General features: G+C 38.3%; 1 protein-coding gene across 15 annotated transcripts in view; it reads right to left on the reverse strand.

The window, feature by feature from the left end:
• Window positions 1-1,507: 1,507 nt before the first annotated feature.
• The window catches only part of LOC125666818 (beta-1,3-galactosyltransferase 1-like), a 104,536-nt gene continuing 89,632 nt past the window's right edge, over window positions 1,508-16,411 (reverse strand). For 12 of the 15 annotated variants that reach the window (XR_007366923.2, XM_056151944.1, XM_056151941.1 and 9 more), the window contains 2 exons: window positions 13,340-13,681; window positions 1,508-10,671 (listed from right to left, as the gene is read on the reverse strand). Coding sequence is in view for 12 of the 15 variants with exons in the window: in XM_056151944.1 (XP_056007919.1) it covers window positions 7,976-9,469 (1,494 nt within the window). In the remaining 3 variants the exon portion in view is untranslated. The remainder of the gene's footprint in view (window positions 10,672-13,339; window positions 13,682-16,411) is intronic. The other 3 variants (XR_008799329.1, XR_008799330.1, XM_056151945.1) reach the window with 3 other exon arrangements.

The raw sequence follows: 16,411 nt of genomic DNA on the forward strand, positions 1-16,411 counted from the left end.
TAATTTAGATTATTATTACCCATTTTCCCCTTCTTAAAGTTTTAGACATTTCGGGTATTTAGTGTATTCATTAAAATGGCAGATCTTGTCAACAGTTGTTGCTGCTGAGGAAAAATAAGTCGTGTAACGTCTACACGAAGAACATTATTAAAATATGAGGAAGTAAGTAGCGTATAATTGAGGTGAAATTTTAATTGACAGGTCCGAAATCTTCCACACTAGTCTGAATTTCGCTGCTGTCATATGCGAGAAACGACTCCGTGACCTGGACCAGTAAATGTCCTAGTAAAAATAAACAAGTGAAATCGAGAGAACGATGACATATATCTTTGTTATTATAAGAATCAGTGACTTGAAATTTGGCATGCAAGTAGTTAAAACATTAATCTATGCAAGGAAAACGACAAACTACGCACAGCTTACCTAATTTAAGATGTTTTAGGCATTTGAAGCGAGTGGTTAGTTTTTTATCTGTGTCAGAGTTAGACCCCTTTCTATATTTATGGTATCACAGAGTTCGAGCCCAAAACGGGCTTAACCCCTGTGTTACAAACCGTCTCGTTGTTACATACCGTGACGTAAATCAAACTGTATCGTTGTTACATACCGTGCCGTATATCAAACTCTTTCGTTGCTACACACCGTGCTGTGTCAAACGATGGCCTTATTTTCGCGCTGATACAATGGTGTATTTATTCACGAGGCATTACTTTAGCGAATCATATTCTATTGCTAATGTTCTCGTGAATAAAATGCTAATCATTGGATAGATTAAAGATAAGGAAGAGTCATTAGATACATAGATGCTTGTATAATGTTTAACGTCCCGCTCGAGAATTTTTCACTCATATGGGGACGTCACCATTGCCAGTGAAGGGCTGCAACATTTAGGCCTTTGCTCGGCGCTTACAGCCTTTGAACAGGGAGGGATCTTTATCGTGACACACCTGCTGTGACACGGAACCTCGGTTTTTGCGGTCTCATTCGAAGGACCGCCCCGTCTAGTCGCCTCTTACGACAAGCAAGGGATTCTGTAATGTCGGCTGAGATTCGGCCCGGCTGGATATTTGGACTGACGCCTTCACCGAATCTCAGTGCAGTCCTCCATAATTCCTGTCTGGAAATTTACATTGAACTTCAGTTGGTTTTAGCAATTAATCTGCACCTAGGAGACATTCCTTCATATAAGTTATTTGACTATTAAATCAATTCTTTATGTTTATTCATGCTGCATTATTTACCGTTTAGGTATGTAAATTCCATAATAACAAGAAATGTTTGTAATACATATATGACCCCAAGGTGCAAAATTCAAAAGGGTTATACACATGCATTATTTAATTGATAGTAGTGCCAAACCAGTTTTAAGATTTTGAGCAGACAATATCTCCCTATGTTCTGAGTGGATTGACCATGTGACCTAAAAATCAATAGGGGTCACTTATTCCTTATGCTTGTTACAGGTTGACCGGGTTGGCTTCCAGGTCTGACAATCAAAAACAGAAGATTTCAAACGTTTTCACTTTATATTTCAGACATTGTACATAGTCATTCTCCACTGCTGGCTCAGGTATTCGTTACTAGCAATGTTCACATTTGGTCCGGTTTACGTTGAACACCAAGTACATGTACCATGATTCATTACACCGGGACCTCAGAAGTCGTGTCTGTACGAATTTCTAACTTAACTTAGGAGTTTGACAAAAAGAAAATTACAGGAACTCGTGTTACTGTATTGCGTGGAACACGGTCCGAAGAGAGTGAAATCCTAAACTCAGGTGAATAAATACAGGTATTAACTTTACTACCTACTCAAAACATAACCAAAACATCTCTATACATAGCATACCGCTAGCCACGCACGTTGGAGGCCGTGCACATTTATTATATTTAATCACAAATATGAAAAACACACCAATGTACAATAATGTTCCATACACAATATACAGTAATACTCCACACACAATATTCAATAACGTTAATAAGCCCCCCTTTAGCACACCCGAGCAGGCCAGGAAAAACCTAGAAATAAAACGATTAAAAAATCGAGAAAAACTCTAGGAAACCTGTATCCGATGCCATTACTCCAAGGTGCAGGAGGAGTGTGACGGACCTCACACAAAACCTGTAAGCCTACATAAAACAAAACTAATGTATAACTGAAAGTTTGTCCTATCTTCGTGAAGAGCGGCTAGAAACTGACCAGCCTAACAAACTTGTTTCCTATTGTGACCCTATGCTACCTTTCTATTGGTCAATAATGGACCAAACCCCCTATAACAAAGCACGTTACTGTAACGTGAATACATCATTTTCCCGCTTTTACTAGCGAATCGCGGGAAAATACAAATATTAACTTTACTAACTACTCTAAACATAACTACAACACCTCTATACATAGCATAACGCTAGCCACGCATGTTCTAGAAAAAACACAAAGAAGGGTGTGTGCTGCAAATGCAATTCATAACCCTAGCGCTTTGGAAATATCCAAACGCTTCTCAATCGAGTCTACAATGTAACCATCTTTTGCACTGTCAGTTTTGCGCCTGGCGTGTCTTTTAAGATCACTGTTCGTTATCTTCACCTTGCACCTATCATTCACACTTCCGTTTGCAGCCACTGTAGCTCCACCCGCCCTCAGAGAATGCAACCCTATATTGATATCATATCCAGCTACAGACTTTAACAAAGACACAATGTTAGATCTAGCGGCAGAGTAACTTAAGTTTTTTGTTTTTATAGATCTAAATACTGGTCTAAAAATATAAAAACCATCATCTACCTGACCGATTAGAACTAAATATCTAGAATACATATTCACCGGACATGCCACTGTACAGCCCTTTGATATTAAACTTCATTTCTTTTGCCTATACTTATTTGTTCTACTTTTTCTGATAATCAATTAATAAAATTTTCAAAATTCTTGACATCTCCAAACGTAAGCGAGCTGAATTCATCAAACCTTAAAAATCCAGCAAAACCAAAAAGAATCATCAGCATGTTTCTTACAATTAATAAGTCATTACAGTCAATAAATTTACTACAAAGTGATATAATCATGTCTTTGGATATAGGCTCCTTCTTAATCACTGGGTGTGATGCTACCCTTCTAGCATATTCTTGCAATGAAGAAACATACGAATTCTTTGTAGGATCCGGCAAACCAACCAATTCGTGCGCCCATCTGATTCCATAAATTGCAGAATTATTAATTAAAAGATCCTGACTCTAATAAATGCGTCAAATAAAGAGCAAAATGAATGGGATTGGCCGGTAACGCGCAATGCCCCTGCGCATTGATAAAAACTTTCCATCTGCTAAACGAGTTATAATATGCTGCATTTGTGCTATCACTCTTGCTGGACAATAAATATACGGCTAGTCTCGGACACAAATCCTCCAGGTACCTTCCGGCTTGTACACCATGCTCCCTTGCCAATCCTTTAAGGCTCTCCTGCAGACCTAATCCTGCTAACAGAAATAAATATTAAGAATACTTTATTCAAGAAAATCATATTAAACAATAGTTCATGTTTCCCAAACATTCCGTTATTCCCCCTTCCTGGAAAAATAACATCTTGCTTTTTAAGACTTGGATAATTTTTAACATATGGTTCGAAAACTCCTTTATCAAACAACATTGCCCAGAATGGAGCCGAAACCCACTCCGGACACACCGATGTGCAAATGCACTTTTCATTTTCTATCTTTCTAATAACCTCTGGTATCAATGCGGGTAAAGGAACAACCCAGTTAACCTTATCGGACCAACCTCTACGAAGCGCATCTATACCACTAGTTCCTGTACACCAGTATTTAGAATTAAATTTAAGACATTTTGCATTGAACTGACATGCAAATCTATCACATGTATGCGGTCCTCATCTTCTATCGAAGTAATCAAAAACACTTTGTTTAATCGACCAGTCATCACAATAACTTAACTTGTTCAATCTATCTGCAAATGTATTATTTGCCCTTGGAATCCACTGACTTTTCAAAGCAATGCCATTATCTGAACAAAAATTCTTTACCGATATTGCAATATTTTGAAGTTTTCTCTTTTTGCTGCCAACCAGTAAAATGTGTTCTACATTCTGGTTATCACAAAATATATCAACTGACATATCTCTAACCTCGTCAACTGACTGATCTAAAACTCTTCGTACAGCCTCTAGCTCTCTCCACGTAGAGCTTTGCTTTTGTTCCCCAACATTCCAGAATCCATAAAAAATCATACACTGTTCATCAATAGAACAATTTGTCAAATAACAACCGTAACCTGAATCTGACGCCTCACAATAAATAGATACATGTATCTGAGCACTGCTCTGATCCGTCAACTGACTCAACGATGAACCTTTATGGTTCATTTCCTCCATATTATGGAACCAAAATTCCAACTCTCCTATTGCTTCTTCACTAAGCCTAATATATGAGTTCCAGCTTGATCTATTTGAGATACAATAAAACAGATACCTAGTTCTCAATCTGACCTGTTTCCCAAACACTACCTGGGTTGAAATTAACTGACCCGTGACCGACGCGATGCCCCTAACTTCAAACCAAACACAACCCCTCTGATGTGCACTTATGATACTTTCTAAACATAGTTTTAACTTTTCTATCCTTTTTTCGGCTGCCTTAATTTTATCTTTTTCTGTGTTCCATACCAACCCTAGCCACACTACCTCTTGTGTTGGTTTCCACTGACACTTAGCAATAGCTGTCAGAAAACCCAACCTTCTTAGATCTGACTGAATCATTCTACTGACCCATTCTGCTTCTTGCAGATTTGATCCACCACCAAAATCGTCATCTAAATACATGACAATTCGATAACCTTTCGACCTCCAAAACTTAACTATTTCCCTCATAACCTTTGAGAAAATATATCCTGCTGTGCTAATACCAAAAGGTAACACATTGAATACATAATAATTCCCCATCCACTTGAAACCTAAATACTCTCTTGACAATTCATGAATTTCAATATGATGATAGGCACTTTTAAGATCAAAAGAAAAAACATAATCTCCCGCAGTAAACAAAAACCTTGACGTATTAGCATCTTCATACTTGTGCCTGAACTTGAATAAATAAGAGTTAACATGCCTTGCATCTAAAACTAGCCTTAACTTAGTAGATTTACTACCAGCCACGTTCAAACTGGTCACCACTTTGGTTTACAATGCATCTCTGAAATACACCCTTTCTTTAACAAAGCATTAACTTCCTTTGTTACAAATTCAGCATTCTTTACAGCCGATCTGTTATTTGTTAACTCAGCCGCACCTGGCGAAGTAAATAAAGGCAATTTGTACCCATTTTCAAGAACTTCTAAAACGTAAGAGTTAGCCCCAATAACACGCCACTGACCTATATATTTTTTTTTCAATCTATCTACTGGACTATCATTCATGCATGGCTGATTTTTAGTACAATCACGAGAATACATATCAACTGAATTTAAATTATCGCTTTTTATCACTTGATATAATTCAGAAAATGCACGTATCTTATTTTCCTCCAAAATCTCCGTGCACTCTCTCCTCCAGTGCCCCTTTTTATTGCAGCGATAGCACTGCTCCGACTTCCAGGTGACTTGCATGGGTGTTGTCTCAATCATTGTTCCTCGTTCCCGCGCTTTTTAAACTTATAGCCATCTGGTAGCACGTGCTCGATTTTCGCTTCTTGTCTATCGGCTAAAAGTTTTTTGGTTTTCACTAATATGTCTTTGAACTACGTTAAGCCTTCTGTCCAAGATTTCTGAAAAATTATTCAGCATTTCGTTGTTAGAACGCTGAAGCGTTTGGTTAATCTGAAGTTGCACGGCCTCTTCGTCCAAAGTTTGTCCTATCTTCGTGAAGAGCGGCTAGAAACTGACCAGCCTAACAAACGTGTTTCCTATTGTGACCCTATGCTACCTTTCTATTGGTCAATAATGGACCAAACCCCCTATAACAAAGCACGTTACTGTAACGTGAATACATCATTTTCCCGCTTTTACTAGCGAATCGCGGGAAAATACAAATATCGAGGGGTTCTCTGAAGGGTGTTTGACTAGAGGGGTCCTCTACAGGATAAATGAAAACATACTGTACAAACGTGTAACACCGTAAATGTGACAACACCTCCCCCTTTTGGAAAAGCATGCTAATACTTTGAACACACATTTACGAAGGTTAAAAACAACAGTCAGTGTATATACAAATCACACAACATCACTCACTGTCTACTAAGATAATTTGCTCCTTGGTTATCCTTTCTCCTGATTGCAATGGCGCGGTATCGATACGATTGAAGGCCAAGTGCCCATTGCATGATGCTAGCGTACATTCGTTATCCTTTAGTTTCCGACTAGCATATGCCACTGGAAGTTTCAAACCACACTCATCGTCAAACTGCATCAGTATCGCATCAATTCCTCTATCTGAGGTGTCAGTCTGTAGAATGAACTGTTTTGATAAATCAGGATGTTTACGAATTGGTGATTGAAGAAATATAGCCGTCAATGACTGAAACGATTTCTCCTGTGGCTGATTCCAAATGATTCTGTTTGGTGACCCCTTCTTTGTTAAATCCGAAAAAGGTAATGCAATAGAGGAAACATTTGGAATAAACTTCCTATAAAAACTCAATAGTCCTAGAAATGACCTTAACTGTCGTTTCGTGCTGGGTATTACCGCCTCCTGGATTACCCTTACCTTGTCTGGGTGTGGTTTTAACTGGTTTTCACCTACAATGTGGCCTAGACACTCTAAATTCCTGTACCCTATTGCACACTTCGATGGTTTGGCTGTCAAATTTGCGTTTCGCAATCTAGAAAAGAGTTCACGAAGGACTTCCAAATGCTGATTCAAGTTTTCTGTGAAAAGAATAATGTCATCAATAAAATTGTCAATGTCTGACATTCCGTACAATAACTTATGCATTCGTCTTGAAAAAGTCGCTGGAGCTGTCACCAAACCAAACGGCATAACCCGAAATTGAAATAGACCTTTGGATGTCTGAAAAGATGTTTTAGGTTTTGATGTTAATGTCAGAGGAACCTGCCAATAACCCTTAGCAAGAACACCTTGTAATTAGCCAATTTTTGAAAGATATTATCTGCATTTGGCATCGGTTCAGCATCAAATTCTGATCATGAATTGATAGCCCTAAAATCTACACAAAAACGGTACGAACTATCTTTTTTCTTTACAAGTACTACTGATGAACAATAAGGACTTTCTGACGGTTCTATGACATGCGGTTGGAGCATTTTCTCGACTTCCTTTTCAACTACATCTTTCATTGCAAAGGGAACTGCATATGATTTAACCCTGATAGGCTGGTTCGAATTTGTTTTGATATCATGTTCGATCAGATGCGTGTAACCAGGATTGTCAGATACTACATCAGAAAATTGTTCTAAAAGTATAGTTACCTTCTTCTTGTCTTCGATACTAAGATCCGAATTGATATCTACAATTGATGAACCTGCATTTTCCACACTTTGTATTCCATGATCTTTGTCATCATCCTGTGCATCACAGTCAATTACAGCAGATCCAACTAAAGCATCGTCATCATCCACGATCTCTGAATTTGCATTCCTGACAATGTACCTCTTCAACATGTTAACATGAAATGTCTTCAACCTACCTTTCATGTCAATCTGGTAGTCTACTTTGTTCAATTTCTTCTTGAGGTTGAATGGCCATTTCTATTGCATCAGCAGCTTGTTGGAATCTGTGCAAACAATTCCAAACAAGCAAACAATACTGGATTGATATACTTATCTCAATCACGTGGCCGATCAGCACACATGCGTTTCAACATTTGCTTTAGCGTTCCGTTGAACCTCTCGACCAGTCTGTTTGTCATGGGGTGATATGGGGTGGTCGTAAGCTGTTTAAACGAAAGCAAACGACTTACTTCTCTCATAATGGACGAAGTAAACTGGGAGCCCATGTCGCTCAACATTTCATCTGGTACCCCAACTCTGGAAAAAATATCTATCAATGCTTCGGCGACTCTCTGTTTCAATCGATGGCATTGGTATCGCTTCGGGATATCTAGTAGCAAAATCGACCAAGGTTAGAATATACCTATTTCCTTTATCGGTAACAAGATGAATAGGTCCAACAATGTCCACGGCAACCCTTTTGAAAGGAACATCAATGAGTGGCATTTTCTGAAGAGGAAATTTTGAAACCCTACCTCTCTGTATGGTCCGTTGGCAGATATTACATGAGCGACAGAATCTTTTAACATTAGACTGTAGTCCAGGCCAATAAAATTCGGAAAGGATTCTGTGTGTTGCGCGAGATATAGCCAAATGTCCTGCCATAATAGATTCATGCGCTAACTTCATGACAATTTCTCTAAATTTCTTCGGAACTACAAGCTGTTTGTAAGTTTTGCACGTTTTGATTTTAGATCGATACTCACGATATACAAAGCCATTGTGTACAAACCAACGTATTCTCTCCAATGATTCATCCGTCTGCTGTTCTGCTTTGATATCCTCTTGGGTGATTTCCTCCTTGAGGATCTCCGGAACTCCGAGTTGAGGGTATGGCTTTAGTTTCGGCTTGGCTTGTTGGCAGGTTTCTACAGCATGCGTCTCTGACCATTGAGGATCTGGATCTCCTGGTGGTCTTACCTTCTCGACGTTACCAATAACGAGATCGTAAACTGGCTTGTCCATACACCATGCCTCAAATGTTCCTGTGATATAGGGCGTATCAATAAAAATGTAAGCAACTGGTACTCTAATAGATGAACCATCGGCCAAGATGCACGTTTGTAGTTTATCTTTGATTATATTTGCCTCATCAATCATACTTTTCCGTACCACTATTCCATTGCATCCTGTGTCTCTTAACACAGTCACTGGCTTACCTTCAACGTACCCTGCTGCTAACGGCATGTTGTGGTGTTGCTGTCTATAGCATGACGAGGAAACCGTGGTAGACGAGTCAAGATTCAATGAAGCTGTCATTGTCTCCGTAGGCATCGTGCTAATAAAGGCCGAAGTGGATGTCGTTTCCTGGAACTCTGCTGCTTCTTCAGTTGTGATGGCGCCAACCTTTGGTTTTGTTCTGCACTCCGAAGCAATGTGTCCCAACCTACATGTATTGCACTTATAACATCGTCTCTCAGATTTAGGAACAAATGACTTAGTATTATGGTCCTTCTTACCTGACATGTCTTTGTGATTTCCGGAATGAGAAGGCTGATTTCCAGAATTAGTCTTTGCTGGATATTGAACTCTCTCACCTTTGGCATTGATCAGGGTGGCAGCACTGACCATTCGTGCCTCTCGATATTGGTCTGCCAGCTGCACCATATCCTGAATGTTCTTTGGCGTTCTTTCTTTCAAAAACAGGGTCAAATCTCTACTACAAACATTAAGAAACTGATCACGCAATACCAAATCAAATAATGCGTCAAACGTTTCCGCTATACTTGCCATTTTTAACCACCTTTGCAAATAATTACTCACTTTAACAGAAAACTGTTCAAATGTCTCACCCTCCAGGGCCGTAAATTACATGGAGGCGGAGGAGGCAGCTGCCTCCTCCAACTTTTGAGCCAAAAAAAATTAAAATTTAAAGTTCATTAGAATTTATGTTGTTTCCAATAACTAAGAACATGATACCTCCCTTAAAAAGCATTCCAAATCTTTCTTTTAGAATGAGTTAGTCAAGTAACATCTTAGAAGGCCCTAGAATCAAGGATTTTGCACGAAACGTGTTCAGTGTGCACAAAATGTGCTCAGCGTCTGGGGGCCTGGGCGACCCCCAGACCCCCGCCTAATTTCCTGCCTCCTCCAAATTGAAGGTTAATTTACGGCCCTGCCCGCATCTGGTTTAGCTGATTTAAATTTCCGCTTAAACCCATCTTCTGTACGTTCATAGCGCTTTAAAAGAGCCAATTTCAACTGATCGTAATCTAAAGCATCATCTGCTGGTAATAATGCATAAACATTAGCCCTACCTTTTAGAAGTGCACAAAGACTCATAGCCCAAGATTATTTCGACCATTTTTGTAACTCTGCATATCGTTTATATCTGCGCAAATAGATATCCATTTCATCTTTCCCATCCTCAAAAGCTGGAATTTTCGGTCCCTTAAACTTAACACTCACCTCATCGATACCCGCGGCTTTAAGTTTCTCTTTCTGGTGCAGTATTTCCATTTGTTGCTGATGGACCAGTCGCATATCTTTCTCCTGTTTCTCTCTTGTTCGCGTATATTCTAACTCTTCTCTCACTCGCTCCCTTTCTGTCTGTCGCTCTTCGCGTTGAATATCCTGCTGAGCTTTAACAAATTCTCTAAGAGCATCCTCCTTGTAACCTAACGATACTCCATAGTCAATAATCTCTTTCAAAGCCTCTGCCATAATGAAAGTTCGTCTAACAGAAATTTATACAGACAACAAAATAAGGGCCACTGACATAAGAGATTTCCCCACATACCAGTCGATACACACCTGAGTTTAGTACATTGTAGCAAAACAGTGCACACAACTTTATTTTACACACGCGTCAAATTAAGTTAAACGCTAACTCTTACAGATACACAGCTTACTGAGGTGTTGCATCAATTTGGAAATTTCGTGATATCAGCGCTAACAGCTGACCTCAAGGTCCCGTTTAACTGTTGTCCAATAATCTACAAAATTCAGCAATTCAATGAATATAACTAAACAATCAACGAATATATCAAGTTATGATAATACAAGTTAGACCTTCAAACCAAATACATTTCTATAGAAGATTGAATTTTAATTAGATAGATAAAAGATGATGGTGGAATAGTCATTAGATATATAGAATATATGGGGGAATTGTAATTAGATAGATAGAAGATGATGGGGGAATAGTCATTAGATAGATAGATAGATAGAAAATGTAGGGGGAATAGCCATTAGATAGATAGAAGATGTTGGGGGTATAGTCATTAGATAGACAGAAGATGATAGGGGAATAGTCATTAGATAGATAGAAAATGTTGGGGAATAGTCATTAGATAGATAGAAGATGATGGGGAATAGTCATTAGATAGATAGAAGATGTGGGGGAATAGTCATTAGATAGATAGAAGATGTGGGGGAATAGTCATTAGATAGATAGAAGATGATGGGGGAATAGTCATTAGATAGATAGAAGATGTGGGGGAGTAGTCATTAGATAGATAGAAGATGATGGGGGAGTAGTCATTAGATAGATAAATTGTATCTTGCATAACGTCTCATTCGAGAATTTTTCACTCATGGAGACGTCACCAAGACCGGTGAAAGGCTTCAAATTTAGGCCTATGCTCGGCGCTTACGGTCATTCAGCAGTGAGGGTTCTTTAGCGTGCTACACCTACTGTGACACGGGTCATCCGTTTTTAAGGTCATCTCCGAGGACCCGTGACATTCACACCTGATGCCGAGTGTTTGGCGATGGAACTATCACTACCTGCTTTAACGACTTAGGTGTGTCGCCGCCGGGATTCGAACCCCGGGCCTTCCGCATGCGGGGAGAACGCTCTAACCTCTCGGGCACTGCGGGGGTTAGATAGATAGAAGATGTTGGGGGAATAGTCATTAGATAGATAGAAGATGATGGGGGTATAGTCATTACATAGATAGAATGCTGTCTGATGTGTTTCATACCGATTGTTAAGCCGTTCTTGGCACACTGATTTTGACTGAGGATAACTCCGTTTACCTGATCAGGATATGGGGCTCACGGCGGGTGTGACCGGTCAACAGGGGATAATTACTCCTCCTAGGCACCTGATTTCCACCTCTGGTGTGTCCAGGGGTCCGTGTTTGCCCAACTATCTATTTTGTATTGCTTGTAGGAGTTATAAGATTGATCACTGTTCGTTATCTTCACCTTGCATAGAAGATGATGGGGGAATAGTCATTAGATAGATAGAAGATGATGGGGGAATAGCTATTAGATAGATAGAAAATGTGGAGGAATAGTCATTAGATAGATAGAAGATGTGGGGGAATAGTCATTAGATAGATAGAAGATGATGGGGGTATAGTCATTACATAGATAGATGTTGGGGGAATAGTCATAAGATAGATAGAAGATGTTGGGGGAATAGTCATTAGATAGATAGAAAATGATGGGGCTATAGTCATTACATAGATAGATGTTGGGGGGAATACTCATTAGATAGATAGAAGATGTGGGGGAATAGTCATTAGATAGATAGAAGATGTGGGGGAATAGTCATTAGATAGATAGAAGATGTGGGGGAATAGTCATTAGATAGATAGAAGATGTGGGGGAATAGTCATTAAATAGATAGAAGATGTGGGGGATTGGTCATTAGATAGGTAGAAGATGTGGGGGAATAGTCATTAGAAGATAATAGGGAATTGTAGGACTAGGTGAGGTAAAAAATCACTGGGTTAAAAATTACGACATAAATGACATGTTTTGTAATGTTTTTAAGTTTGTTCATGTCACTGTACTAGTAGTGATGAAGAGACCACATATTTATGTCTTTAAACAAGATGTGTTTTTGAAACACAAATGCCCCCGATAATGGCCTATTCCAAATATGACCAAGGTCATAAGGACAAATATCTTGGTACCAGTAGAAAGATCTTTTCACAAGAAATGCTCATGTGCAATATGAAAGCCCTGATATAAATTCACGATTTAGAAGTTATGACCAATGTCAAATTTATTAAAAGTAGGTTAAACTCCAAGGTCAATGTCACAAGGTCAAACATACCCACGGAAAGGTCTTGTCACAAGAAATCCTCATGTGAAACATCAGAGCTCTAGTACTTACTGTTCAAAAGTTATTAGCAAGGTTAAAGTTTCAGACACATTGGCAGACAGGACAAAAACAATATGTCCGCCGATCTTCGATCTCGGGGGCATGAAAACAAACAATTTAGATATCTTAGTGTAATGTATAGTCAACCTTATTCCTTGAGCCCACAACAAGGTTTTCAGTCTGAATACATACCCATGATATGTGGAAAATGTTATATGTAAAGGGCAAAAGCTACTCTTCATTTACTATTCTAGTATTACAGAACAGATCTACATATATTTGTTAATAGTTTACAGTAGTTCCTGTTGCAACACAGTACAAAATGTATATTCATATCAATTAGAATTATTGGCACAATTGTGAAATAGCAGACTCTAGATTTGCAATGTTCTGAGCCAATAAGCATTATAGTTACACGAGACAAATCACCCAGAAGTGAGTTGTGTTTCACGGTTCTGTTTGTATATAATATTGTGTCTTCGTTGTTGCAGAATTTCTACTAATATCAATAAAATACATGTATGTATTGCTTATAATGATCTTACCAAAAGTCTTTCACGTCATGTACGATGTTATCGGTCACCTGGTTTACTTTGGCTCACTATGCATAGAAATACAGTCCACTACACTTATACTGAAGTCGGTTATATTGAACTATCTGTTATATTGAAGTTAAAATAAATCCCCCATTAGCAATAGAAATACTCTGGATACATTTAAGCAACCTCTGTCCTTGATTGTGATATGATTTCTATCTCACGAGTGGAAAAATTCCACGTCCAGGCATAGACAGTTACTCAGGTCTCCTTGTAGCAGCCCTGGCCAGTTTATCAATGAAGTTCAAAGACTGATGATGAAGGGTTGTCGTTTATTCATCAACGTAAGAACTGAAACATACAAATGATGCATAATGTATACACATCGTTATGCGACAAAATAAATTGACAAATCATGACACTTGGCTAGTAAAGTTATAAACACTTAGATAAATATTGACTAGAAATATTACATTCACATTCAATTAACTGACATGACTTAGAGAAAACTACATATTTTCATTCTAAGTTCTTCAAGTACATTTAGGCTTCAAATCATGTATAAACTGAACAAAGGGAGATAACTCTAATTTGTAAACAATCAAAATTCTCTGCATAGCCTTTATGCTCAATACTGTAGTATTTGTGTATTGTAATATGTTCATTAATTAGTTAGATGTATATTTAATTGCTGTTATAAAATTTAGAAATTCATTTCAAAATTAAGGATTATCTCCCTCATGCATAGCTCTTATCCTTGGTCGAATTTGGCTCCACTTTTTTGGCACGCTGTTTTTGGCTATATTTAGCTCTAAAGCTTCATAGTTATTTCGGATTTCCAACATTTCGGTTGAGCATCACTGAAGAGACATTATTTGTCGAAATGTGCATCTGGTGCATCAAAATTGGTACCGTATAAGTTTTATATTATGACCCCTGGGTCGAGGCCTCTGCTGGTGGACTGTTAGTCCCCGAGGGTCTCTACAGCCCAGTAGCTAAGTACTTCGTTACTAGCTTGAAAATACGGATGTATATTTAATTGCTGTTATAAAATTTAGAAATTCATTTCAAAATTAAGGATTATCTCCCTCATGCATAGCTCTTATCCTTGGACGAATATGGCTCCACTTTTTTGGCACGCTGTTTTTGGCTATATTTAGCTCTAAAGCTTCATAGTTATTTCGGATTTCCAACTTTTCGGTTGAGCATCACTGAAGAGACATTATTTGTCGAAATGCGCATCTGGTGCATCAAAATTGGTACCGTATAAGTTTTATATTATGACCCCTGGGTCGAGGCCTCTGCTGGTGGACTGTTAGTCCCCGAGGGTCTCTACAGCCCAGTAGCTAAGTACTTCGTTACTAGCTTGAAAATACGGATGTATATTTAATTGCTGTTATAAAATTTAGAAATTCATTTCAAAATTAAGGATTATCTCCCTCATGCATAGCTCTTATCCTTGGACGAATTTGGCTCCACTTTTTTTGGCACGCTGTTTTTGGCTATATTTAGCTCTAAAGCTTCATAGTTATTTCGGATTTCCAACATTTCGGTTGAGCATCACTGAAGAGACATTATTTGTCGAAATGCGCATCTGGTGCATCAAAATTGGTACCGTATAAGTTTTATATTATGACCCCTGGGTCGAGGCCTCTGCTGGTGGACTGTTAGTCCCCGAGGGTCTCTACAGCCCAGTAGCTTAGTACTTCGTTACTAGCTTGAAAATACGGATGTATATTTAATTGCTGTTATAAAATTTAGAAATTCATTTCAAAATTAAGGATTATCTCCCTCGTGCATAGCTCTTATCCTTGGACGAATTTGGCTCCACTTTTTTGGCACGCTGTTTTTGGCTATATTTAGTTCTAAAGCTTCATAGTTATTTCGGATTTCCAACATTTCGGTTGAGCATCACTGAAGAGACATTATTTGTCGAAATGCGCATCTGGTGCATCAAAATTGGTACCGTATAAGTTTTATATTAGATCATAGTAAAACGTTTGCAAAATAGATATACAAAGCTACATAACTAAGTACAGCAAATCTCATTGACGATTAAACATACACGTCACACAACGCGCGCCATGTGTAAACTACACGATACTACAGAACATGGAGGCCTAATATCTAATCTGGTGCAGAAAATCATACATTAAAGCTGACATGAATTAATAAATACGTACACCTTTTTCATCTTATCCGCCATATTTCTCTCAGGTAGCCTAATTTACTCTACCCGTATATACCCCAAATGTGATTGTCACACCTGAGTGATTTTTCTAGGTGGACTCGACCAGTGCACATCTCCGATAGTAATATATAGGGAAATGCGAAACAAATAAAATAACATTTTAAAACATTATGCTTTGCTCAAAGTTACAAAATATTTATTGTATACCAATGCAACATTCCGAAAGATTAGATAATTTAGAAAAAAAATGCACAAAAAAGTTTTTCTTGCATACTTGCAAGTGCAAGCAAGTATTTGCAGTTTCTTATGAAATAAATGCGAAGAAATCATTTGCCAATTACATACTGATAGAATGGAATAAGCAAAGAGCATAAAATATATTATTTATATCAATTCTTGCAAAATACAGGTCCATGCCATATGCATAATATCTAATGCACATGGCATATTCGCCACAAAAAACACCGTATCAAATACGGACGTCTATTCAACAGGTATCGGAGATGTGCACTTACCGAAAATATTAGATTCTCTTTATTCTGATAAATCCACGAAACAAAATGATAAACTCCATTTGTATCTCGTTAGAACTTTACAACACGTTGTCATTCTATTATACAGACTGCGACACACTTCACCCGTGCCAAATAGGGTGTCTTCAATCAGGGGAGATGTCAGAGTCGAAAAATTTTCCTGCATTGAATGCTTGTCTGGTCGAAGTTTTGCAGTTGATAGAAACCGGGAATCTAATCATATACATTGAGCATCTGGTTGGATATATTGCGTGCTCAATTCAAAATTTATCGATGATCATATACAAATTTGGATATACAAATAAGGGAATAATGATCGAAAATATACATCTGTTTAAAAATGCGGGTATTACATTT

The sequence above is a fragment of the Ostrea edulis genome, chromosome 10, assembly GCF_947568905.1.
Source record: "Ostrea edulis chromosome 10, xbOstEdul1.1, whole genome shotgun sequence".
Classification (NCBI taxonomy): domain Eukaryota; kingdom Metazoa; phylum Mollusca; class Bivalvia; order Ostreida; family Ostreidae; genus Ostrea; species Ostrea edulis.